This window comes from Dreissena polymorpha, chromosome 16, assembly GCF_020536995.1.
Source record: "Dreissena polymorpha isolate Duluth1 chromosome 16, UMN_Dpol_1.0, whole genome shotgun sequence".
NCBI classification, from domain to species: Eukaryota; Metazoa; Mollusca; class Bivalvia; order Myida; family Dreissenidae; genus Dreissena; species Dreissena polymorpha.
In genome coordinates this window covers 13827316-13854996 of record NC_068370.1, presented here as the reverse complement: position 1 = coordinate 13854996, position 27681 = coordinate 13827316, and the positions used below count along the sequence as shown (strand labels likewise).

Genomic DNA, 27681 nt, shown 5'->3' with positions numbered 1-27681 from the left:
GCCTAGTGGACTCTCTCATCCTTCTAAATTGGATCAATTTATTTCCAAAATTAGAAATGTCTAGTATATTTATTTCTATATTTAGAATATTTCTTACAAAAATTCCTTTAAGCAAACAGCGCAGACCTTGATGAGACGCCGCATCGTGCGGCGTCTCATCTGGGTTTACGCTGTTTGCCAAGGTCTTTTTTCTAGACGCTAGGCATTAATGGGTTAAATTGTATTATATATTCTTTAACAAACGTTTTACATGAAAAATGGAACTTTTAAGAACAGTTTTCTTAAATTCAGTTTCTAAAAACTGTTTTAAACAAAACTAAATTGTGAACAGTTACAGACTTTGTATTTGCATATAGTTGACCAAATACAGCAACGCGAATTGTAATTTACAACTTGGTTCAAATTAGATTGTTAAACTTTTAACCAAAATATTTTAAAATTCACTAATACATGCAAGACTTCAAATGGATATTATATCTTGAAATATCATCAATGATTACTTGCGTTTTACTTGCGTTATGCAGAGGTTTTGCATGTGTGCTTTTTCATCCACAAACATTGGTGGAAATAGGAATTTTGATTTTTTTTTAAATTACAGAGCAATACAACTTCAGTATATAGCCATGGGCATTAGGTAAAGGTCACATTTGTAAGATCAAGAAGCTAGTAAAACACAATTTGGACACTTTTTTTAATCGACTATTGCAACCACTTGTATGACTTGTTGAACACATAAACAAACACGTATATTTGTGGACCATTTAAAATTCGCATCGTATGACCAATCAAATACGACCAGAAAACGGTTCGAGTGAATATGAAAGGGAAGGATGCTCTTCAAATGGACACTACTACTGTTGAGATGCGCTTCCCGTTCGCAAAGAGCCCTAGCGTCACACAGTAACCGGAAGTAACACAAAAGGATTTTTTAAGAAGTCATCAAAATCTAAAATCACTTGGTGTGCGCAAATCGTTTGTCAACAAAACAATTATCTTACATACCTTCACAATATTTTGCGATATTGTTTGATATACATGTTTTTATCAATCAAATAAGACATTTGCTTTTGTTCCATAGGAAAATACGCGTGTAAAATACGAAAATATGTGAATGCAAATTTTTACGCACAGTTATTATTTAAGTTTTATATTATCTCATATATTAGTATATGTAAACCTGTACTTTAATAGCATCTTAATGGCAAAACGCAAAATCTGCCAGCTGTTTACCGCGTTCTGTAATTAATTTAAGAGGTTTTAAAAGAAAAACTGTGAATTTAGTCGTCAGTTATGCGCATTTTAGGAACAATAATACAACCTTTTGTGTATAACAATTTGTGTATATTTATGTAAGTTTTTGACAATTACACAACAACATAGATTCGTGCTATGCATCCATGAATCCCTCGGAAAAATGCACGAATGTAGCCACGCAGTTTGTTGTGCAATCCTTTTAAAGACTAAGTGTGATTTTTGTAACTGACAACTCTAACAGATTTACTACTATAGTATATAACGCTGTAAAACTATTTGACAATGATTTTCGATCTTTCTTTGCCAGAAAGAATCCGCATTATTGCAAGTCATTTTAACGTCAAACATACCAGTACTGATCATTGTAAGTATGCAACCCGCAAATACGGACCACATTACACTGCACCGTTACTTATAAGCATTTCCATTGTATTGCGCCATTCATAATTTAAGTAATCAGGTGACTGCCTTCGCCGGCCGCTAATCATCCTCGCCGAAACTGTCTCTGTAATATTCCGGGGACATCGACGGGTCCGATGAAGCCGATGCGTTAGATAAAAGTCGTACATTATCGACCTGATAGACACCGTCTAGTGGCCCAAGTACGGATTTCCAGCTATTATTGTCAAATGCCACTCTTGGAGCCGACAGGTCATTATTGTTTTCCTGGTATTCCACAACTTTAGACAACAGACGAATGTATTTGATTGCGAAACGCAGTATTTCCGACTTGCTAAGCTTCTTGTCCGGCGGGTGTGTCGGCAGAAGACGCCGGAGCTCACTGAACGCGCTGTTGACGTTCTGTTGCCGCCACCGCTCTCGGCTGTTCGTATAAACACGCCGAAATACGGGCTTCCTTATCTGCACGGTTTCAGTAGTGACGTCGACGGATATCCGGTCCAAAAACCGACTGCGTAGATCCAGAGGCATGTCGACTGATTCGACTAAAGACGAACTTCTGGTAAGTCTCGACGACTGTGCGTTTTGCTTCCGGATTTTATCCAAATAAATGAGACTCTGTTTGCTGTTGTCCGCGTCTGCGAACACACAGTCTTCGTTGTCGTCTCGCATGTCCATTTCCGAGTCGTCGTCGGTTTGCGCGCACGAGTCGACCGAAAATTCCCTTGACAACCGTCGGTATTTTGAGAACGATGGATTTGTCTTCCTCATAAGCAAGTCCTCTCTTGTGGCAACGAAGGTCGAGGGTTGCACTTTTTCTGAGGCTGATATTTGTCGACGATACTCTCCACCATTTGACGCCATATTGCGATAACCGGATATCAACTGATGCGATGCTCAATAAAGGACGACTTGTTTTCTGCAAAGAGAGGTATTCAATGTGAGGAATGCAAAAAATATTTATTACATTCGATCAACACACCAAATGGATGATCCCATATAAATTTCAATGAATCTAAACAACCAATGTTTTTTTTTATATCTTATACATAGTATTTATATTGTGCGTTTGTTATGTTTAAACAGATCGGCGAAATAAATTAAATTAAACTCACGGTAATATTAACAGATCTTGTAACTTGTAACCTTAATCACGGATATGCTAACAGCCTAATAACATCACCAGATTTCGAGTTCATATTCTCTACTATACGAAGCATCAGTGAAAATTATTTTCTCATGCATTTGAAGAAAGGTTACAACTTAAGATTTGAAAGATATCATAACTTTTGCATACTATAAATAATCGCCCGGCTTTTCGGTGTGAGAACGAAAGGTAAAACACATGCTCGTTTGTCAGCCCTGGCAGTCCCGATGCATTTCCCATAGGTTGAGTGCACGATTATTTTATCTAAACTAACTTTTTAATCCCCGTCTATCAATCTCGCAATGGAAAACAAGAGCGATTTCATTACTTCATTAGGTCCGTTGAGATATTAATGACGCCGTGTTGCGTGGACGTTGCAAACACGAGGGCCACGTGTTTACCTCTCATGTCAACGTTTGTTTATTGAATCGCTGTATTTACTGTTTGTTTATGAGCACTTGATTTTCTAGTGCGCATGTTTCAAGCAATTCCACTGCAAACTGATGCAAATGTGAAATAAAAAATTAAACATAAGATAAAATTTGATAAACTTGGTTTGATATATTTAGATACCAGCTCATTCGGTACTACCACTACTACTTCTTCTACTACTACTACTACTACTACTACTATTACTTCTACTTCTACTACTACTACTACTACTACTACTACGACTACTACTACTACTACTTCAACTAATTCTACTACTAATACTACAACTACAACAACAACAACTACTACTACAACAACAACAACAACAACAACAACTACTACTACTACTACTACTACTACTACTACTTCTACTACTACTACTACTACTACTACTACTACTACTACTACTACTACTACTACTACTACTACTACTACTGCCACTACTACTACTACTACCACTACTACTACTACTTCTACTACTACTACTTCTACTACTACTACTTCTACTACTACTACTACGACTACTTATACTATTTATACTACTACTCCTTCCACTACTACTACTACTACTACTACTACTACTACTACTACTACTACTACTACTACTACTACTACTACTACTACTACTACTGCTACTACTACTACTACTACTACTACTACTACTACTACTACTACTACTACTACTACTACTACTACTTGTACTACTACTACTACTACTACTTGTACTACTACTACTACTACTACTACTACTACTTCTACTACTACTACTACTACTACTACTACTACTACTACTACTACTACTACTACTACTACTACTACAACAACAACAACAATTACTACTACTACTATTACTACTACTACTACTACTTCTACTACTACTACTACAACTACTACTACTACTACTACTACTGCTGCTGCTGCTGCTGCTGCTGCTGCTGCTGCTGCTGCTACTACTACTGCTGCTGCTGCTGCTGCTACTACTTCTACTACTTCTACTACTACTTCTACTACTACTACTTGGAGACAAACGAATGACTGTTATAACGTAATACATGATAAAATGAGAAAACACCCAGAATTCGGATAAAGTTTTTATCCAGTTTCTAAATTTCAATGCTTGTATACAACAACTTTCTATCCTCGAATATAATCTAGGTTTTTATTTCATCAGAAAGTTTAAACAATTAAAAACGCTTTAAAGAACGCTATATTGTTTGTACGACGATTTAATCCTCCTAGAACAAGTATGCTATTCAGCCCATGCATAATGCGATAGCCGATGAGCCCGCTGATAAGCCACGTGCAATAAATTTGACAAAACGGAGGCTGAAAGACGACGTGCGCATGTTAAACTGCACTGAATAAACCAGCAGCACTCGCCATATTGTACATTTCATAAAGTGCTTGGATCAATCTCAAACGCTAACGGAACCAAATAACCATAAAATGTATTATTGAAATAAAAATACATTAATTAAAAAACATTGTTATAACAAATATGTTTTTACAACTGCTTAATTGGTTGTTTTATTTCCACGAATTAAGAAAAAAGATGCATACATCATTTTTATGTTGCGTTAAACTAAAAATAATAATTATTACATCCGTACACGTTTAATGTTAATCACATTACGTTACCATCCGTACATTAAAATAGTTTGGAAAGTCCCTTTTAAAGTTAGAATATCCTATATCAGGAAACACAGTATATTTCCTGCCTAAAACTGAATTAATACATTTTGAGTGGTATATTTATTTTTATAACCAAGAAGTTGCAATATGTATATCAAATTTATTTAAAACAGAAGCAACAATGTAAATGTATATATGGCAGGAATTCTAAATGTATAAACAGTGTTTACATGTGACTATTAAAATTATACATCATACTGTACTTCTACACATTGACATGCTACGTATACGGTATTTAAAAATATATATCATTTATTTGCTTTAGTGAACATTTAACTTAACATCATCAACAATTAAAAAAAGACAACTGTACCAAAAACCTAACGAATTGTGTTTTATCGAAATCATTTCATCGCAAGTCCATTTATTAATTGCCAGTACGGTCGCAATTATCACGGTGATGACGGGGCTTCGCTTCGTGTTTCCATCGCGGGGCGTCTCCAAGCATCGCTAATTGGTTGTGCCTTGTTTGGATTTTTGGCTAAGCAACGCATTAGGCACACCTTTTCAGAAACCATTATCTAAAACTAAGGTGCTTGCTTAGTATTGCGGAAATTTGACCACAGCAATTAATTACAGGCACCGATAAGTTCAAGATAGGCTACACTTGGAGACTTTTCTAACGCAACACTTTTCAAACTTGAATAAATCAGATATTAGTAAATGTTGCCATACATTATGTTCATGCTCACGGTAAAAGAATTCATCAGTGACGATCGGTCGCCTTAGCACGAGGGTTAGATATTGTTTCATCTTTTTGCATGTGCAAATGGTGAAACGCGTTATAATTCTTATTTAATGTTAATATCAACATTCGATGTGGGTGCAAACACCAGGAAAACATATATTGAACTCTAACAAAAAGATGTGTTTGTGAATGGCCCCCTACTGCCCTTTGAAGCCTCATGGCAGCTATTATAGGGAAAATTGGTCCGGTAGGTAGACTCACACACCAAAAATAAGGTCATTATCTAAAAGCGTTTCAAAAAAATCCGGAAAAGTGTTATTTTAGATAAATAAAAAAATAAGAAAGGCCCGTAACTAAAAAATCAACGAAACTCAGTTTAATCTGTAAGCCATGAAGTTAGACCCACATACAAACAATTAGGCCAGCATATGATAACGCTTAGGAAAAAAGTCCAGAAAACTGTTATCCAAGAGATAATGTATATGTCCAAGGTCCAAAACTTTGTAAAAAAAACACTGGACCGGAACGAAACTCGAACTTGATCTGTAAGTCATGTAAGTAGTAAGTGCAAGCGCTTTGGAAAATACATAGTTCAGAAAACTGTTATTAAAGTGAACATTTATAAGACCAGGACCCGTAACTTCGTCAAAATTCAATGGTACGGAACGAAACTCGAATGTAAGTCATTTAGAGTTGTAAGTTTATGCGTTTTACATAAATCAAATTGTTAATATTTTACGTTGAATGATGTTGAGAATTTGACTATTGTAGTGATTTTTTTAATTTCTTATGGTTTGTATTTTTGTATTAATCAATTTCAACAAAATCCGTTAAGGAATAATGAAGCTATATTGGTTCAATACGTACTTCGTTAGAAAAGTCTCCAAGTGCATGCTGTCATATCATTAAGTTTTATTGTCTAAAAATGTCCATATTTTAAAAAGTCAATAACAAAATACCAAATCTCCTAGTCAAAATTTTTCTCAAAAAAAAAACAATGACGTAAACTAATCCCATTATGAACCTATGAGAGTAATTTTCATAAGGCTGCATATCGAACTGAAATAAATTTCCTATCATTATCATAACCCTATGCAATGTCAATTCCTATTTGAAATGTCTCCTTGCATATGGAAACGAACGACATATGGAAATTTATTTTGTATGTTTATTGTGTTTGTATTTGCAGAGAATATACCTTAGGGATTTAAGTTATAGCACAATCGGTTCAGTAATTATTTGCTTCCATAAGAATAATACAAAAATGTCAGTTTAAATCGATTAATTTTCCAAAAAAAAATACAATGGGCAGAACCTTTCACCCATATATTCCATGTGTCATTTATTCTCCATTAAAGGTAACAAATATAAGCTGCATATATTTTATCATCATCTCGTTTTCATAGTGATTCAAAATGAGTAATCATGCATAAGTTTTATTATACTTAGCATTTATATATGATATATGTGATATAATATCATATATGATAAAACAACAGTCGCTTATAATTCTGCACAAAACACAGTTCAATTACTGATGAAAATGTTTTGATTTTTTTATTTAAAAAATAAGTAACTTGACACACACGTGCCATTTTATGTTGGAAAGAGATGTTACTGTTTTATTTATTGGAGAATAACATTCGGAAATAAAATATCCAGGTACAGTCTTTAAGGTACACGGCTGATATATTTGCGTTTTAATAAAAAGGGTCAAATTCGAATTAAATAATAAATAAACAGTTCAAATATGGATTTTTTTAGTTTATAAAGTTACATCACTCTAATAGCTGAACTTTCTTAGATAATCGGGACACACAAATCCGACTTACGGACGGAATAGTGGGACGACCGGGTATACTGGGATAATCTAAATCTCTCTTAAAGTGGGATAATACAATTAAAACGAAACAAAAACTATCTCTGACAAACCAAATATGTCTTAGGGTCCGGCAATCGTATGGTAGATCGCGATACCGGAAATGATTACAATTAGGCCTCCCTTCGACATAATCAAGGCATTTATAATCAAGCCTTTAAATAGCACTCGTGGAAATATTCATATTCTGCCAATGTCATACATTTCTTTTAATGTCCCCTGTTCTAGAAACTTTACTATCAAATGCCGCAAAAAGCACCGCTAATGACAATTCTATGTCCTTTGTTGAATAACTATAGTTTCTCAAGGGGGCATCTGAAACCGGAAATACTGCAATACAAATCTTAGAGGCGACGATGTAATACGAACAAAAATGAAATGGATATTAAAGGGATATTATTAATATGCTCACCAATAAAGATTCCATATTTAAATAAATGTACATATGCAGGCTCTACAGATATTTAACAATAGGTTTATGCCATGCAATTAACCCCACGAATATTAAAAATCTGTATTAAGGTTTCGAAGTTGATTTCGCTAAATTGTTAATTCAGTGAGTATGTCCTTTAGCTGTGTTATTATCTTCTTTCATCATAGTTTAAATCTTAAATGACATAAACCCGTTGAGTAAAGAAATGCAAAAAGAAAACTCGTTTACCTAAGAAATTGACCTTTTCAAACACTCGTAAATATAGGACTATCTTAAGATTTCGGATTGCTATATACATAAGTGAATCTACAGAAAATGCACATTAGTTTACTTTGATAATTAGTTGTATTTTTTTCGAAATTATTTCCAAATAAACGAACTTAAATTTTACATGTCAGCGTCGTAGTAATTGTAAACGTGTGGTGCCTTCTCATTTCATTGGTATTTCTAGAAAAGGCTCATTGAGGAGGACCAAGCAAATAATTTCACCAATACCCGTTTTCAAGAAGGTTTGTAAACTATTTCATATTAAACATGCGTTTAAGTAATTCTAATTATAAATGCATGACGCCTGTGTTAGTTAAGACTTTGCAAAATTGTAGATTCCATCACAAATGATATTCTTTATTGTCATTTAACAAAAATAAAAGAACGTTAGAGAGCCCCGGTCTAAAAAGATGTTTGCCCATGCCACTGCATTTTCGTACATAAATGGTACCTTTTCTAAACTAATCAGACGCCTAACATGATTGAAACATACAATGAAATGTTTTTACATCAACATCAATACAGCCAATGTTAATAATAAGGAATAATGTTTATGTTTTATATTAAAATCTTGTGCGTCGAATACCTACCGCTTCTTTTAGCATTTTGTTTCATTGAAATCTATTTATTATTTTTAGACAACGTATGTTAAATACATCTATTTAATAATTATTTTAATTAGATCGTTATACATTAGTAGTTACAAATGAACATGTTGCTATTATACTGAAGATGAGCTTCACGTTTTATTTGTATAAAAATACAGTTAATAAATTATATTTCATGCATAGTACTGTTTATTTCATTCATGGCATTTTTATTTGAATAAATATACTACCAATCGATCGCTACTTATTAAAGCATCGGTTGACACAAACATGTTTACAAAAGTTATTTAATTAGCACGACCACTGTATTTTTGTACTGGATACCAACTACCTAGGAACATGCAGAAACAAAACTAGACATGCTATTAAGCAACTTATGAACACAAATAAACAACTTGCCTTAAATTAAGTAGCATTATTCCTCGACGGACGCATCGACAGCGATTCAGTTAAGTCGCCGTAATTGCACCACAAGTAGCAGCACTTCGCACGAGCATTGCCCATTCGCACTTCGACCGTGATTATACGGAAAGCTACCATCCAATGAGCGAGTGGACTCAATCCCACAATCAAATCAAAAGCGCGTCGTTTGTGTTCCGTCAATAATTGCAGAGACCTTCGCGGATAGAGAATGAGGAATTAGCGATTTCGCTGAATACAATAACATACAAAATACGCTGTACAAAATATGAATCCACATACAGATCAATTTTCACAACACGAATAGCAACAAAAATAAGTTATTCGCGACCGTGCATCATTTTTTTCATCAACCAAAAGTGTGTATATTATAATTGTTTTACGTTTTTGTTGTTATGTGTGTAGTAAATGAGTTCTGTCTAAGGAGCAGTTTTGTCCTATTTAAACATGTGTTTGCTGTACACGTTGTTTGTCAGATATTGACCCGGATCAGATCAGAAGTCGTGTCAAATAGCGATCGGTAAATTATCTGACTACCGGTAATCAATTATCCATAAATTAAATATAAAAGATGAGCAAGGGCCATTAGACGCTCACTAGTGCACAAACTAACTCACGAAATACTTATAAAGAAAACTCCTCACACCGACAGCCATGTCGTTTAACAAATCACAACCATTTTCGATATTATTTCATATATCATAATTACGCCTTTTCAATCTTCTGACATATGTTAATGGTTTTGAATTAAGCCACAAAACAAAACTTCTTCGTTCCATTGCGAGCATGGTGTTCTCTCATCGGAGAAGTTATTACAACAAATATTCTGTACTCTCGTGACCCAGCTTTTGACCACACATTACCGAGTTTGGAACTAGGCCGAGGTATCATTTAAAAAATGTTCTAACTAATTTTCCTTGAGATTGGTATATAAATGTTGCTCTTGAATGTTCACAAGTTGTTTCCTTTTATTTTGACCTAGTTTTTATCACTAGTGACCCAGTTTCGAACTCGGCCGAGATATCATTTGGGTATATGGTCTGTAGAAGTTTCATGAAGATATTGCAATAAAGGTAACCTCAAAAATTCAAAAAGTTCAAAAACGTTCTCTTTTATTTGACTTAACGACCTAGTTCTTGAACCAACATGGCCTTTCAAATTTGGTCGGAATACAATTTGGGTTACATCTTCTGGCAAAATATAATGACCATTGTGCAAAGAATGTGGCCTCTACGGTGTTCACACGCATTTTTTATAAACGTGACCCCGTTACCTAGTTTATGAGCCCGCGTGACCCAGTTTCTCGATCGATATATCATTGGGACAAATGCTGATATAGTTTCAAAATGAATGGGCTATACATGTGGCCTTTACAGTGTTCACAAGCCTTTTCTATCCTTTCACCTACAAACCTGGTGTTTGACCCGACTTGACCTCATTTTGATTTGCCCATTATTATTATAAAAAATGCTCTGATATAGTTTCGTAAAATTGGGCTTTAAAATGGCCTATTGAGTGTGCACAAGCTTTTGCTTTATTTGACCTAGTCAACAAGTCTTTTTCACCCATGACCGAGTGTCAAACACTTCATCGAAATGTTATTGGGGCAAATTCCCTGACCAACTTTCATGAACTTCTGGCATTAAATGTGGGCTCTAGTTGTCTTTATTAAAACCTGGTGACCTATTTTTTACCTAACGTGACCCAGACTAAACTTAAACACAAGGGCTGTTTATAAAACATGCATGCCCCCATATGGGCTCTCCGTTGTAGTGACAGCCATTGTGTGAATATGTTTTTTGTCACTGTGACCTTGACCTTTGACCTAGTGACCTGAAAATCAATAGGGGTCATCTGCGAGTCATTATCAATCTACCTATCAAGTTTCATGATCCTAGGCCTAAGCGTTCTTGAGTTATCATCCGGAAACCATTTTACTATTTCGGGTCACTGTGACCTTGACCTTTGACCTAGTGACCTAAAAATCAATAGGGTCATCTGCGAGTCATGATCAATCTACCTATCAAGTTTCATGATCCTAGGCCTAAGCGTTCTTGAGTTATCATCCGGAAACCATTTTACTATTTCGGGTCACCGTGACCTTGACCTTTGACCTAGTGACCTCAAAATCAATAGGGGTCATCTGCGAGTCATGATCAATGTACCTATGAAGTTTCATGATCCTAGGCCCAAGCGTTCTTGAGTTATTGTCTGACAGCCACCTGGTGGACGGACCGACAGACCGACCGACCGACAGACCGACCGACATGAGCAAAGCAATATACCCCCTCTTCTTCGAAGGGGGGCATAAAAATATAATAAAAACAAACTTTCTGACACAGTTTCATGAACATGCGCTAATAACTGGACCTCTAGAGGCATATATTGACGGCGAACGACGCACGACGAACATTTGGCGATCATCACAACTCACCAAGTCGTTCTTATGCGAGCTAAAAGTAAATATTGTACAATAGCAATGGACAAAATATAGGACACACATCATAATTATAGGAAAACATAGCAGGCCTTTCAAAATATAGGATTACTTTCCTTAATATAGGAAAATAACAATGAAATATTCTACAGCCTGATATTTATAGCCTGTTACAGTTTGTTGGAGTGTAACCTTTGACTAATGAAAGTTAATTTCTTCGTAAGATTGAAAGGCAACTATCAACTTCCGGTACACGATCGCTGACTGACTTTGATGTCAGTTTTTTTGCATTTATTACATTTTCAGTTCGTTAAACAAACTTCAACTAGAAGACGCGAAGCAAATGGTGAAAGTAGTTTTCTTGCACCCCGATCTAGGCATCGGAGGTGCTGAAAGAGCGGTGGTGGACGCAGCACTAGCGTTGAAATCTCGGGGACACAAAGTCGAATTTGTGACAGCTCATCACGATCCCAACCATTGCTTCCAAGAGACGAAAGATGGTAACTTTACAGTTACTGTTGCTGGTGATTGGCTTCCAAGGAATATTTTTGGACGGTTTTATGCAGTGTGTGCTTATATAAGGATGGTATATGCAGCCATATACCTTGTGTTATTTAGTGACATATGCTATGATATAATCTTTTGTGACCAAATTTCTGCCTGTTTGCCAATTTTACGGTGTTCCAGTGCTAAAGTATTATTCTATTGTCATTTCCCCGACATGCTGTTAGCAAAGCATGACAGTTTATTGAAAAGAATATACAGGGCGCCACTGGATTTGTTAGAAGAATGGACAACCGGACTCGCCCATGTTGTGCTTGTAAACAGCAAATTCACAGGTATCATTGCTTAAATATTCAGTTTTTCTTGAAATTGCACACATTAAAGTAAAAAAATACCCAGAGAGCCTTGTTGCAAAAAAAGAAACGCAAACAATGTTTGTATAGCTTTTTTGTGTTCAAGAAACACTTATAATCATACCTTGTATGAATAATTAGACATAATATGGGGATTCTATATGTTTTTTAGTAATAAAGAAAACATTAATTTTGTTTCAGCATCTGTATTTAAGAAAACATTTCGAAGTCTCTCTTCGTGTGAGCCAGCTGTACTGTATCCTATACCTGACTTCTCAGCATTTCAAAAACCTGTCGCACAACCTACTGATGACCTAATTCCTAGCAACAAGAAGTTAATCTTCCTTTCCATCAACCGATATGAGCGAAAAAAAAATCTTGCCCTGGCAATTCAAGCTTTTGGTAAGAAGTATTAAAAATCTCTGTTAACTCAGGGATGTAATTTTCTGCGGATTTCCGCGGATTTGGTTGTCCCAGGGTCATTTTCACAGTTCATGTAAATTCATAAAAAAACAAGAGCTGTCAGAGGACAGTGCGCTCGACTATTTGAGTGCTTGACAGTATAACGTAAGCCATCATGGGGTAATTGTTCAAATTATTCAATAAGGTCAAGGTAATAGTTCAGGTAAATTTTCCACTATCTATTGAACATTTGTAAAGACATAAAACAAACTAAATATATATTATTTCAAGTTTGATAGCAAAAGCTTGGGTGCAGGGTTGGCACCAATCGACCGCCCCCGGTTTTAACCGGCGGTTTTAACCGGTTAAAACCGCCCCGGTCAATACTCCAGAAGTGGTCGTTACTGGTCAATACTGGTCGATTGAACTTTACCCCCAATTTTGATTAATATTCCATGCCTAATTAAACAATATTGATAATATAAATTAAACAGACATGTTGCCAATAATGTCTTAAGCTATTAATACCCAATATTTTATACCTATTCATGCAATTTGTAGGCCAATCTCTCAAAATTTTGCAAATTAGTCAAAGTTGGTCAATTGGATTTTTCTGGTTGATTGAACTTTTTTTCGATTCTAATGAATTATGAATGCTCAGAGAATTCTGTGCTTGATTCAACAAGAACCTGTCAATTACTGTGTATGAGTTGTTCCTCATGCCCCACTGTCCCCACAGTCTTCTCACCTATACAGGATGGGGCACCCAAAACTGATAATAGGGCCTTAAATGGCACCTTTTTGACACGACCCTTACTTGTCATGTTTTCTTGCCTAGATTTCTTTAAATACTTTTTAAACAAAATAGTGAAAAAACCTTTTATCTTCCATTGATATAAAAGTGAAAAACATAATAAGAAATATTTATTAAAAGAAAAAAAATAATTGAAAAGAAGAGTCTAGAGTACACCCACAATTGGAAAACATTTTTGTTGTCAAAATCAAGAACTTTGATTGCTTATTCATTTGAATACCAATTGAACTTTTAAATATGAATGGAAAAAACCCCTCTTAATACAGAAAGGCGAACAGTTAAAAGTTACTATTAAAATAATAGCAAGTAACATCCTTTTGTGTGAGTAATATGAAATAGCCTAAGGGCAGATTTGCTTCATTGTCAATATTAGAGACATAACACTGTATGCATTTTATTACCAGATTTTATTAGGGGCCAGATTTATGACCCTAGAAAACACAAGAGTTCTGTTTGTCCATCTGCTTATCAAATATATATATCAATAGATAAGTGAAATACTATGGTAACTACAAAAGTAATAATACTTTAGTAACAGATGTGATACACTGAGATAAACATATTGCCTGAGTCCTTATGTTTTTGAGGCCATTTCCATAAATAATAAAGAAGTAATTTTTTACAGCCTTAAAGATTTTTTTTACAATAAATGACTCAAAAAAAGTATACTAGTATCAATTACAGAATAATTATTGATTTAATATAAAATAGCTCCTTTGTGATGTTTTAATGCTACAATTTTCAATCGACCAGTATTGACCAGTAATGACCATTATTGACCAGTAATGACCGGTTTTAACCGGGTATTGACCGCCGGCCCGGTCAATACTCAATTGACCGGTCAATATGCCAACCCTGCTTGGGTGGGAAGTTTGGATGGTCCTTTAAAAATAAAGTAAATAAATAAAAAAGGAAAAAAAAATATTAAGGGGGGGGGGTGAGAGGGTGATATAATGTGGGGTGTGGTCATTTATAAGACGACCTTTCAAAAATAAAAAAAGGAAGAAAAAAATTGAGGGGGGGGGAAGCAGGGATTCTGGGTTGGGGCGTGGGGTATTGTTTGGGTGGAATCCATTGTGGTATTCTGGTAAGTGTTGTTTTGTCAAAGTATTAATAAAATCTGATCATAAATAAAGAAATTATGGCAATGTAACTAAAGTAATATGCATATTGTAAATTGAAAAAGGGCCATAATTCTTAGAAAATGCTTGATACAGTTGTCTGCTCTTGTTTATAGATTGGGGTCATGTTGGTAAAGAAGTTTGCAAAATATGAAAGCAATACGTCAAGGGACATTGAAAATATTTGAGGTGGAACGCAAACTTAAACATAGATTTATCAATAATATGCATATTCTAAGTGCATATTCTAAGTGAAAAAAGGGCCATAATTCTTACAAAATGCTTGATACAGTTGTCTGCTCTTGTTTATAGATTGGGGTCATGTTGGTAAAGATGTATGCAAAATATGAAAGCAATATGTCAAGGGACATTGAAAATATTTGGGGTGGTACGCAAACTTTAACATTTGCACGCTAACACCGACACCGGGGTGAGTAGGATAACTCCACTATATATATTTCATATATAATAGTCGAACTAAAAATGGATGAGCAGGGTACAACAAATTCTGGGAGTATATTTCATGAGCAGCCGAAAAAAGCGAGGCCGCGAAACCTCTTCGTATATTACACTGATAGATTCTGCCATTGTAAGCGTTTGTAAGTTGAACACTGTTACATTGTTGACCTTATATCAAATTTAAAGACATTGAGCTCAAACAAAAGATTGCCCTCATCTTTCACAGGGATCGGACCACACATTGGTTTTTATCACAATAAATACTGGTTACTTTGCATATGTTAAATGTGAAGTTAAAAAGGTTTTCAAAAATAAATCTTTTTATTAAGTTTAAGATGGTGTTTATTAAAATGTCTCTTTAGGTTTGTCATTGCTTTATGCACACGATTCGCGTAGTCAAAATCAGTATACGGAATTTTCTTCCCCTCATACTTCACTTCCATAACACACATGAAACTACAGCTATAACAAAACTTGTGGCTCATATTCTATGGCATTATAATTTGAAAGACTCACTTTGATAACATGAATATGATTGGAAACACTTGTCTTGCTAGCATTTTGGGAATGTGTATATGTTTTGTTAACATTTTCATTCATGAAATTAGTGTACATTCATCTGCATTAGCAGGATAGCAAGTCTTACTTTAAGTGTACTATTTATATCAGGTCAATGCCATATTATCGTTTCATATATATGTATTTGTTCATTTTTAGGTCAACTAAAGGACAAGATATCCAAATCTCAGGGCGATGGAATCCACCTTGTTATGGCCGGAGGGTATGATGAAAGAGTTACTGAAAACAAGGAGCACTACCTTGAACTTCATCATCTCTGTGAAAAATTTGGGGTCACAGATGATGTTACATTCTTGAGGTCGTTTAGTGATGCTCAGAAACTCACGCTTTTGCAGTATTGTCATTGCCTTCTGTACACTCCTGATAACGAGCACTTTGGCATAGTGCCGATTGAAGCCATGTACATGCGTTGCCCAGTCATTGCCTGTAAAAGCGGAGGACCGTTAGAAACTGTGGTGGACGGCAAGACTGGGTTCCTTCGTGAAGGCAGGCCGGATCAGTTTGCAGAGGCAATGGAAAGATTTGTTGACGATCCAAAACTGGGAAAATCACTAGGGGAAAATGGCAGAAAACATGTGGAACAGAAATTTTCCTTTAAAACATTTACTGACCAGTTAGATGAGGTTATTACTGATTTGGTTAAGTAAGATATATGATGCTATTTTCAGTTGGAATGTCACACAAATGAATGCAGATAATGTTCAACGCTAGAGAATAAGTTTCGCACTTAAGTAAACTTCCATCATTTTCATTGCAGTTGGATTGTATACATGTATATTTTGACAGCAGTTAAGTTAATGTCTATATTAAATATGCATGTGCTTAGCTACATTCTTGTATATTAAATGCATTTTTTTGGAAAAATAATTTATTCAAGTTCATTAATTTATTTTTCACTGGTGATGGTTATACATGTATGTACATATTTACAATGCATAGCAAAATAATTATGTTTAAACAATATTTTATTGGTGTTAGTAATTAAAGATGTATAAATACAATAGTTCATATTATTGTTCAATCAATTAAACTATCCTAATAAGATTTCTCCTTAAGAAATGTTGAACAATACTTGACCTCAAAAGCTTGGATAAAACTTGAATATGAGAACTTTGGGTCTGGAGCTAGCATGTAACCTTGTTGAAGCTAACCTTCACAGAACTTTGGGTCTGGAGCTAGCATGTAACCTTGTTGAAGCTAACCTTCACAGAACTTTGGGTCTGGAGCTAGCATGTAACCTTGTTGAAGCTAACCTTCACAGAACTTTGGGTCTGGAGCTAGCATGTAACCTTGTTGAAGCTAACCTTCACAGAACTTTGGGTCTGGAGCTAGCATGTAACCTTGTTGAAGCTAACCTTCACAGAAGGATAAACTATGTAAACATCGTAAAGTGTTCTATTGATATAGACAATACTCACATTTACAAGTATAGTTTAATCTTAATAATTAACCTTTTTTATACAAGACAATGCTATGTCAATTAATACATGTGAAGCCACACATCTCTACATGCATATAAACTTGCTTTCTTTATCTGGTTACCATGTTAACATGTAATGTACTGATAGTGTTTCCTCTCAGTAGGCAGTAGCAGGCATTCAACAAAATATTGAATATTGCCACGGACATCCTACAAAACAACGTTTAAGCCAATTGAGCCTGAATATTTTTAATTATTGCGTGTTAAAATGTTATCAGCAGGGATAAAATTACACCTTTGCCCCTCAAATATAAGTGCTGGGCTCTTAAGACTTTCTTAGAAAACTTGTATGTAAAAAGTACTTTAACATCAATGTGGGCTAAAGCTGCTAACTTTTTGTTTATCGCACTTAAAAGCCTGCTTTTAAAAGAAAATGTATGCAAGCTTAGTTTATGATCTACAAGTGCATGGCTCATTGATCTTGTGCGTTCGTCAATCACTGCCTAATGCATCATGCTTAAAGGAGCATCACTGTAATATCCAGAAGTTCTACAGCTTTTTATGATCTAATTTTTCTATTGCATGAAATGATTATTTCTTCACGTTTTCTTGATTTTCTTCCACGGAGGTTGAATCTCTTCTTCTTCAACTTTTTCTTCCTCAGTTTGGAATATCTGCACAGGCTGTGTCCTAAAATATACACATTTGTCAGAGCTGTTAAGACCCTGTAGGCAGTAATTGATTTCAAGTAGGGTGTGACTAAAAAACACTTGACCAGTCCTAAGAATTTTACAAGTATCAAAATGATCATCAATTTACACAAGTTAAATACACTAATTAAACAGACATCCTGAAACTTGATTTGTTCAGTAGACAACATGTTGGACAGACTTGAACATTCTGTATCTCAGGCAGACCGTTTTAAGGTCAGACGTACACTGTTAAACGAGCAAAATTTCAATTAAGTGTAGCACAAACAAATGTTGGACACATGGCTTTGTCAGACATTTTCAAAATGTGTCATACATACCTGACAATTGGACACATTTTGTAATGTCTGTTCGATAGATAATTCTTAAATCAACCCTTTACCACTTAAATACATATTTTGACGTATTTTTCCTACTAATTTAAAGTTTTAAAGGCTTCATTTCCCAACCCTTAGTTACTGATAAGCAGCAAACGGCATAAAACCTGAACAGACTGCAAGTTACTCACAGGCTGTTCTGGTTTTATGCTGGTTGCAAGTAATTTTCTCTTTGCTTCTTATGGAACAAAGGGTTAACCAGATTAAACAACCAACAACACAACTCCTACATTACTTACTTCTTATAAGCAGGTGCAACCCAGATCGGATTTTCTGCAGCTGCTTTTGCGTGTCGCAGGATTGCCTCCCTTGGGTTATCCTCGTACGGGTCTTCCTTCTGCACGACCAGGGTCTGAACGACGTACTGGGACAGGGTGCCTCCCTTGTTAGCCAGGCGTCCACCGGAGCCTGTCGGGTTGTGGAAAGGGAATAATAAGAGGCAATCTAGTATAGTGTTGTTCACAATGGATTATGCATATTTTTGAAGCTCAAATTAAAGAAAAAAATATTTTACCCCAACGCAAATCATTTTGCAGCTTTTGTTTGTTTTACATCTACAACAAGTTTGAGAGGGGGTATATTGGAGTAATTCGGTCTGTCCGTCAACAAGTTTACATAAGATGTTCAGTTTGCATAGCAAACTTTTTCCATATTTCTTACATTGAAATATCTTATCACCATGAAATGTAGACTTTTTCATACCCAAAGATCCTGACCTATTTTAGTTATTTGCGTTTGAAAATATCTGACAAGGAGGGTATTTTTTTACGTTTGCGAAAAACGCTCTTGTCAATGTCCGTTGATGTTAATTCACCAAACTTTGTCCTAAGCAAGGCAATATTAATACAACTTGTAATTTGTTACCAAAACATAATCGAACCTGTCATACAATGCGTTTAATAATTCCACAATAAATTGTTTTTGTTCAGAGGTTGTTACTATAAAATATCACAAGTATTGTGCGTGCTCTTCAAAACAACACAGTCAAAACCTTGTAGAAACTAGTATTATGAAGGTGTCAAATTAAAAAACTTTACAACCCAATCACGGGCACAGGGATTATTCTTTTGGAATATTGTGAGATATGTCCAGATGTGAGGGACATTGGAAGAGAAGTCAACCACCTTGTGTAGAACTAAAATAAATGGTCATAATTGGCAGAGAAGTCAACCACCTTGTGTATGACTGAAATAAATGGTCATAATTCTATGTTGCATTAACATACCAGCACAGCATTAACAAGAGATGTGTTTGTCAGAAACACAAAGCCCCCTATTGCGTCGCTTTGAAATAAAATTTCAATACATGTATATCATTTGGCAGGTTTAGAAATTATCTCCCTTTTATAGCTTATTACTTCCCTTGGATTGTATTTTTTTACCTTGAAGGATGACCTTGACCTTAAAATGTGTTTTAGATTATATCCTGAAAAAACTTCCGTTGTGAAAATGATCTGTACCTGCCAAATGATATTAAATAAAATTTATCTCCTTTTAAAGATTGTTACTTCCCTCGGATTTTGTTTTTTGACCTTTGAACTTGAAGGATGACCTTGACCTTTCACCACTCAAAATGTGCAGCTTCATGAGATACACATGCATGCCAAATATCATGTTAAAAGTTGCTATCTTCAATATTGCAAAAGTTATCGCCAATGTTAAAGTTTTCCGAAGGACAGACTGATGGACAGTTCAACTGCTATATTCCACCCTACAGGAGGCATAAAAAGGAAGAAGGAAATCTGGGCCCGTATTCACCAACCGATTCTTAGACTTAAGAATAAAGAATAGACTTAGAACCAAGAAAAATGTGTTCAGTGTTTGAATATATACAGGCCTCCACCGGTGATTATGTCATTAACAAAATGTTCTATATGAAGAATAATATAGATAGAGATGTTTACTGCAGAGTTCGACTCAAAATTAAAGAAACTCTTGAATATTCTAATTTAAAGAATTTACTTTATTCTTAGACTTAAGTTTAAGAATTGTTTGGTGAATACGGGCCCAGTTGAAGAAAGAATCCAAAACATGAATACCACACATTTTTCGTACTGACATCATAAAAATCCAGAGTTATCAAAAGTTAGATCAAGAATTACACAAGGCAGAAAGTGTTGTCCCTGATTAGGCTGTGTGGACTGCACATGCTACAGGCTAATCTGGGATGACACTACGCATATCCAACAGTATGAGTACCTGGTCCATAGACAGGTAGATCTGGCCTGTGTGATTTGACTGGGTCCTTTCTAGCTCGTTCTTCCTGTTTCTTGGTACTTGACTCCCGTTGCTGGCGGAACATTGGCAGGGCGTACGCTGTAAAAATGTAAATTCTGTTCATACAAGATTTAATACTGGAATGGCCACATTGTGGATGTCTTTAATGTACCAGTACTTTTAAACTTTCAAACGAAAAGTATCAACAAAAATGTACACATGGAAAAACAACTTCATATATGTATATCAATTTACATTTCATATTAAGTATAAAATCTGCTCAAACCAAACCACATACTAACTAGCTATATTTAATTATCCAATAAGTAAACATATGATATTTTAAAAGCATGTGAAGCTTTGAGTCTGCAAGACATTAGCTACAACCTATATCACGTTCTAAAGACAGATTTGTTCACTATTTTGTCAGTTTCCTAGATTATTAATAATTCTGTTAATTCACAACTTACGTGTGATAATCTGCCGATGGGCTACAATTTCCATCTGTTTGACTTTAGAAGGCTTCTTTGCTACACAAAGCTTAGCACCCCTGAAAATAACCATTATGCAGAAAAGCTTGTTTTGTATTCTTAAATGAGTAATGTCATGCGAAAATGGGTCTTATGTCTTATACGGCCAGCATAGATCCAGAACAGTTTGTGCATCTGTGCAGTCTTGTCAGGGGCAACCCTGTCTGCTATTAAGTCACACAGGGCTCATTGGTAGTGGACTGTGTCGCTACTGATTTGCATGTGCAAATGCCCAGGCTGGTCTGGAACTATGTTGGCAGCATATGGCATAAGACCCAATTTCACATGACGCAGGTCAAAGAAAAATGCACTTTTAGCTACAAAAGCTGGCAAAGGCCAATGAAAACCTTCAGGAGCTAACATTACAAATGACATGTTCCATCAAACAAAGACATGTAAGAGTAAATACCCTGTCACTGTGGCAAGGTTTCTATTGGTACCTGTGACTTTTGTGTTCATCGTAGTAGAGTTGAGCCTTTCCATCACCACATCCGACCACAAACTGATTGAGTCTGGGGTGCCATATGCATCTCACAACACTCTGAAAGCATTCAACAAAGCTGTACACTTCAGGGTTCACAACACATGTGCATTCTTTGCTGGATTTTAATGCTAGCATTTTAAGCTTTGTCATGAAAAAAAGCCAATAAACAAGAGTTGTCTGAGGACAGCACACTCAACTTGTGTAGTGCTTGTCTGATAACTAAAATGTATTTGAGTTATTAAGATTTAAATATTTTTCGTTTTTTAGTAGTTATAAATTCTTTGACCAACTCATCAAAAATGCAATCCCAAATAGGGTATTTATACAAGTTATCAATATATGAGGTACATTGTATCTTCGAAAAATCCAGATAAAAATGCTATTAAAAGATAATTAATGTATCTGTACTAATTGAAAAGATACCTTATGTTTTACATGAATAATAAACTCCAAAGCTAATTCATGAATTAAGAGAAAGACATGGAATTTTTCAAATGCTATAAAGAAGCTTTTAAAATACAAATTTAGCAATAAGAAAATAGATAATCACGAATCATTTTATGTGAAAACACATTGTTATTTAAATAACAACAATTGCATTAAAGGTAATGTCAGCACACAACGTACTGCTAGCCACAATGATTTGAAAGCCACCAATATGAATGCTAAAGAAATGAGTCAGTCTCTGGAAAAAAACCAGCTAATGTCACACAATGTAAACTGGGACGACTTCCAGCTTTAATAGATTTTATCATTTAAAGGAACTCAACAAAAATCCATTCTAGGCGGAAAGTGTTATCTCTGATAAGCCTGTGTGGAAGACACAGGCTAATCAGGCATGATACTCTTTGTAAATGCATTAGGCCCCGTTTTCACAAGTGCTCAAATGTATTCGGTAATAAAATTAAATGATGCCAAAATTATTTCTATGCTAACATGACCTTACCAATTGTGTGAAAATTCAAATAAAAATTATATGTTATCATGCTGTTCTTTGGATCTAGAGTTCTTCTTTTACTGGTTAATTAATCAACCAAAGTTTGAGTTTTTGTCTACAGAAAGATCAGGGAGCATCAAGTTAACATGTTTTACCTACCATGTCTGACACTTCCAGCTCTGTAATGGTATCAAGGGATTCTCGCTCCATGAAGACTAGCCTCCCCTTGCTCTCAGACTTCTTTACAGAGATACCTGTCACTACGAGCTTGTCGTCCGGACTGAACAAAACATCTGTGCTGTAATGATAAATATGCATTTATAATCATCATGGCAATATAATGGGGAAATCTTTTATTACTGATTTGTTTTAAGCATAACAGTTCGCTAGTTTCAGAAATAGAGATACATTGTATATACTAAGTAGTTTTGTGATAATCATGACGATTGTTATAAATCAATATAAATGATAAAAGCAAAAGATGTTTATTGTTTCGTTTTCACTAAAAGCAACTCCCCAAAATTCATATCATTGATATTTATGTTTGAGGGTAGGGGGGGGGGGTCTGATCTCAATTCAAACTTTAAAAAAAGCCATTGATAAACCAGCAGTTTGCTTTTCCAAAGAATATTTGACGCACATGAAAACATCACTTTTCAACACATAGGACATCTGCTACATTTGTAATACATATATAATAGCCAATTGCATTTTCCTCTGGGTCCATATTCACAAATCTTTTTAGCAAAATCATTATTTAAGTTCTTAAAATAATAACATTCCTGTTAAAGACTATGGTTGGTTTATGTAAACGTTTTGGTTTTTAATGCTTTTATTGTATTTAAGAATCAAAAGTTGTTTCTTATTTTACCTGATTTCAAATACAAAACATTGGTTTTCAAAACGAATATTGTATTTTAATTTATCACTGAAGTATAATGTATCTTCAACTTTTTCGTAGAAGATATGTTGATTCAATTTTAATATAAGTGTTTTTTTTACTCATATATGTTGAAAACAGAAGAAACAAGAAACTGTCGGAGACGGGTGATGCTCCCCAAAGGTTTTTTTTGTCACAATATTGCACTATATATTCAGATAAAAGGAAACGTCTTGAGGGGCATAACTTTGGACAAAATAATGCGAAGGATGGTTTAGCAACTTAAAAATTTCAAAGGGCCATAACTCTCTAAATAGATCATCTAACCAGAACCCACAAATAACATGCGCATCTCCTCAAGGTAGTTAAGCTTCCCATAAAGCTTCATTGAATTCCAGTCAGTAGTTGGGGAGAAATAGCCCAGACAAGAATTGCACTATATGTACAGTTTATAGAAAATTTCAAAGGGCCATAACTCTGTGAAAAATCATATGACTAGAACCCGCTGATAATATGCACATGTCCTCTTGGTAGTGAAGCTTCCCATAAAGTTTCATTGAATTCCAGTCATTAGTTGCTGAGAAATAGCCTGGACAAGAATTGCACTATATGTACAGTTAATGGAAAAATTCAAAGGGCCATAACTCTGTGAAAAATCATCCGACCAGAACCGGCTGACAATATGCACATCTCCTCTTGGTAGTGAAGCTTCCCATAAAGTTTAATTGAACTCCGGTCATTAATTGCTGAGAAATAGCCCGGACAAAAATTGTGCACGAACAGATGAAGCGGCGACTATATGCTCCCCCCAAAAATGTTGGGGGGAGAATAAAAAGTAAAGGATAAAGGATTAAACACATGATAGTGAAACAAGTATAATTTTTTACAATAAAAAAAAATAAATCACTATTTACAATGGTCCGTACTTAGGAAAGAAGTTTGGAAGTCCTTCCTTGACCTTCAGAGCTTGCTTCAGTGACCTAATATCCCATAGCTTCACTGTATCGTCTCCTGTAAGTGTGAACAGAATGGCTAATATAGACAATTTTCAATAAAAGTAGCTGACATGGGACTACTAAATCAGCTATCTAGACTAGTCAATTTTTTTGTTGTTGCAATAGCAACCAGAATTTTTTACGTAGGAATAAAATGAAATGACGTGCATAATGTCCATATTGCCATCCATCCATGTTTCAAGTTTCATGAAAAAATATGAAGAACTTTTTAAGTTATCGCAGGATCAAGAAAAGTGTGAAAGACTCACAGACAGACAGACGTAAAGAGCGCAAACCATAAGAACCCTCCGGTGAAAATGGTAGGGGACAGTTATGGACATTCCGGAGACTTTTGCAGTAAACTAATTCTTTAAACATTACTTAATTCAAGTACATGTATTAGGGAACACCTACTTAACTCAGGGGTTTGGAGAAACTAAACTAGCTGGCCTGACAGAAAATTGAAAAGAGTAAAATGTGTACCTCCTCTAGATGCCAAAACACGCCCGTCATATGAAAAACACAGTGAGGAGGTGTCACTGCCATTCATGTGTGCTGACCGTAACATCATTGACACATTTACCTGTTACAAATGAATGTTAAACAAACTGATATGATGTTGAACAAATGTTCTCAATAGAGGACACAAGTGGAAACTTTGCAAAGCACAAAATAAGGTTAAGTCTTTGACATGAGATGATTGTATGTCCACAAGGGTAAATGTTTTTGAAAAAACTTGTGCATGTCACATTTTCTCACTAAGAAATCAATTAAAATTTTTAAACGGCATACAGTTTTTAGTATATGAGCAATCAGTAAAGTATTCTACAATCTGACCCGACTCACCACAGTTAAATATAGCTCTTGTTAATCACACAGTGAATCAATTTATAAATTGGCAAGTATAAATCTAATTGCAACAAGGCTATTGTCAGGCAATACGGTCCCCTACCGGCTCCACCATTGTCAGAAATTCCACCATTGTCAGAATTTTTTTTATTTTTTTTTTGTTTTGTTGCCATAGCATCCAGAATTTTTGATGTAGGAACAAAATGAAATGATGTGCAGAATGTCCATATTGCCATCTATCCATGTTTGAAGTTTCATGAAAAAATATTAAGAACTTTTAAAGTTATCGCAGGATCCAGAAAAGTGTGACAGAATGACGGACCGACAGACACACAGAGAAAAAACCATAAGTCCCCTCTGGTGAAACTGGTAGGGAACAATTATCTAGTTGTTCTTTCCTTGCCATTTACCTGAACAATTTCGGTATTCAATTAATAAGTTGTCTATAATCTTAATAATCAACTTTATCTTCCTATACAATAGTCAGTTAAAACATATCTTGTTAAAAACAGACTAATGCTCTTCAGACATATAGGTGGCTAATGGAGTTCGGGTATATGATATGTTTACATTATCTTTATATTTTCATGTTTTTATTATCTGTAATAATGCTTTACATGATGAACCTCAAAGAAACAACGATTCACATACGAAAGGTCGGTTGTGATCCCAGACTTGTATGGAGCCGTCCTGACAGGCTGCTACAATCCAGCGCCCATCATGGCTGTACGCGCAGGCTGTGGGAACCACACGACGCCCCTGCTGGCAGCGGGCCTTGATCACATGACGCTGCTTCTTGCCCTCGTCATTTACATCCCATAGGCGCACAGTGCTGGATATAGGAAATATAATGTGAAATCATGTGTAAGACAGTAGACATGTAGACACTGTATAATAGTTCAAGTACATCTTCTGGCTTTGATTGTCGCTATTGAGATTCTAACAGTATCTAAGGAAATGCATAAAGTAAGGGGGTATGGTCTCTTTAAACATTCTTTAATATATCTACACTACACTTATTAATACTTTGCCACTGTTTTTTTGCAAATGTAAAAGAAAAACTGTAATGCAATTGCTTATTTACACATAGAAAGAAATCCCTGAATAAACAATGTTTTATTATCTGAAACTTATTTAACACAGCATCATTTCAAAAATTAAACTTGTGTCTCTGCATCCTTCCACATCCTGCTAATTTGGTCATTTATCATGGTATATACAGCAATCTTACAGATGTCACTTTGGAAATACGTGTCAAACCCAAGAACATGGCCTAGCTCAGCTCATTTTATCCCAAAAGGTCTCTGAAACATTCGATTGAGCTGCGTTCTGGGAAAACTTGGCTTGATCCATGTGCGCAAAGTGTCAACCCAATTTAGCCTGTGCAGTTTGCACAAGCTAATCAGGGCTACACTATCAGCTTTATGGATTTTTTCATTAAAGGAAGTATCTTCTTAATGAAAATCCAGTTAAGGCATATAGTGTCTACATACTGGGACAACACTTGCATATAGTGTCTACATACTGGGACAACACTTCACACTTGCATATAGTGTCTACATACTGGGACAACACTTGCATATAGTGTCTACATACTGGGACAACACTTGCATATAGTGTCCTACATACTGGGACAACACTTGCATATAGTGTCTACATACTGGGACAACACTTGCATATAGTGTCTACATACTGGGACAACACTTGCATATAGTGTCTACATACTGGGACAACACTTCACACTTGCATATAGTGTCTACATACTGGGACAACACTTCACACTTGCATATAGTGTCTACATACTGGGACAACACTTGCATATAGTGTCTACATACTGGGACAACACTTGCATATAGTGTCTACATACTGGGACAACACTTGCATATAGTGTCTACATACTGGGACAACACTTGCATATAGTGTCTACATACTGGGACAACACTTGCATATAGTGTCTACATACTGGGACAAACACTTGCATATAGTGTCTACATACTGGGACAACACTTGCATATAGTGTCTACATACTGGGACAACACTTGCATATAGTGTCTACATACTGGGACAACACTTGCATATAGTGTCTACATACTGGGACAACACTTGCATATAGTGTCTACATACTGGGACAACACTTGCATATAGTGTCTACATACTGGGACAACACTCGCATATAGTGTCTACATACTGGGACAACACTTGCATATAGTGTCTACATACTGGGACAACACTTGCATATAGTGTCTACATACTGGGACAACACTTGCATATAGTGTCTACATACTGGGACAACACTTGCATATAGTGTCTACATACTGGGACAACACTTTTCACACTTGCATATAGTGTCTACATACTGGGACAACACTTTTCACGCTTGCATATAGTGTCTACA

At 35.5% G+C, this 27681-nt stretch overlaps 3 protein-coding genes across 7 annotated transcripts in view; 1 reads left to right on the top strand and 2 right to left on the bottom strand.

Annotated features, from left to right (window-relative positions):
- Window positions 1–677: 677 nt before the first annotated feature.
- On the bottom strand, window positions 678–9434 carry LOC127862560 (twist-related protein-like). Of its 2 annotated transcripts, none has more exons than XM_052401737.1 (2): window positions 9199–9434; window positions 678–2572 (listed from the first exon to the last, which is right to left on the bottom strand). In XM_052401737.1, exon 2 carries the CDS (start codon window positions 2515–2517, stop codon window positions 1735–1737), a length of 783 nt encoding a protein of 260 aa, XP_052257697.1. In that variant the 5' UTR covers window positions 2518–2572; window positions 9199–9434; the 3' UTR covers window positions 678–1734. The 2 variants fall into 2 exon arrangements, with proteins under 2 accessions (XP_052257697.1, XP_052257698.1); XM_052401738.1 differs by lacking the exon at window positions 9199–9434 and adding an exon at window positions 2769–2909.
- A 2450-nt stretch (window positions 9435–11884) lies between these two features.
- LOC127862194 (alpha-1,3/1,6-mannosyltransferase ALG2-like) lies at window positions 11885–16891 on the top strand. Its single transcript, XM_052401205.1, has 3 exons — window positions 11885–12495; window positions 12715–12915; window positions 16027–16891. Exons 1-3 carry the CDS (start codon window positions 12000–12002, stop codon window positions 16533–16535), a joined length of 1206 nt encoding a protein of 401 aa, XP_052257165.1. The 5' UTR covers window positions 11885–11999; the 3' UTR covers window positions 16536–16891.
- Window positions 16836–27681, bottom strand: part of LOC127862193 (WD repeat-containing protein 70-like) — a 23261-nt gene continuing 12415 nt past the window's right edge. For all 4 annotated transcript variants that reach the window (XM_052401201.1, XM_052401202.1, XM_052401203.1 and 1 more), the window contains exons 10-18: window positions 25938–26118; window positions 24921–25020; window positions 24369–24453; window positions 22722–22860; window positions 21582–21682; window positions 21082–21161; window positions 20594–20710; window positions 18635–18803; window positions 16836–17998 (exon numbers count right to left, since the gene is read on the bottom strand). In XM_052401201.1, the coding sequence (XP_052257161.1) occupies window positions 17908–17998; window positions 18635–18803; window positions 20594–20710; window positions 21082–21161; window positions 21582–21682; window positions 22722–22860; window positions 24369–24453; window positions 24921–25020; window positions 25938–26118 (1063 nt within the window). In that variant the 3' untranslated portion in view covers window positions 16836–17907. The remainder of the gene's footprint in view (window positions 17999–18634; window positions 18804–20593; window positions 20711–21081; window positions 21162–21581; window positions 21683–22721; window positions 22861–24368; window positions 24454–24920; window positions 25021–25937; window positions 26119–27681) is intronic.

Bases quoted from the DNA above. Each gene is read 5' to 3' on its own strand.
- LOC127862560 (XM_052401737.1), bottom strand. From the start codon at position 2,517: ATGGCGTCAAATGGTGGAGAGTATCGTCGACAAATATCAGCCTCAGAA.
- LOC127862194 (XM_052401205.1), top strand. From the start codon at position 12,000: ATGGTGAAAGTAGTTTTCTTGCACCCCGATCTAGGCATCGGAGGTGCT. The intron at 12,496-12,714 runs GTATCATTGCTT...ATTTTGTTTCAG, and splicing joins TGTAAACAGCAAATTCACAG to CATCTGTATTTAAGAAAACA. The intron at 12,916-16,026 runs GTAAGAAGTATT...GTTCATTTTTAG, and splicing joins CCTGGCAATTCAAGCTTTTG to GTCAACTAAAGGACAAGATA.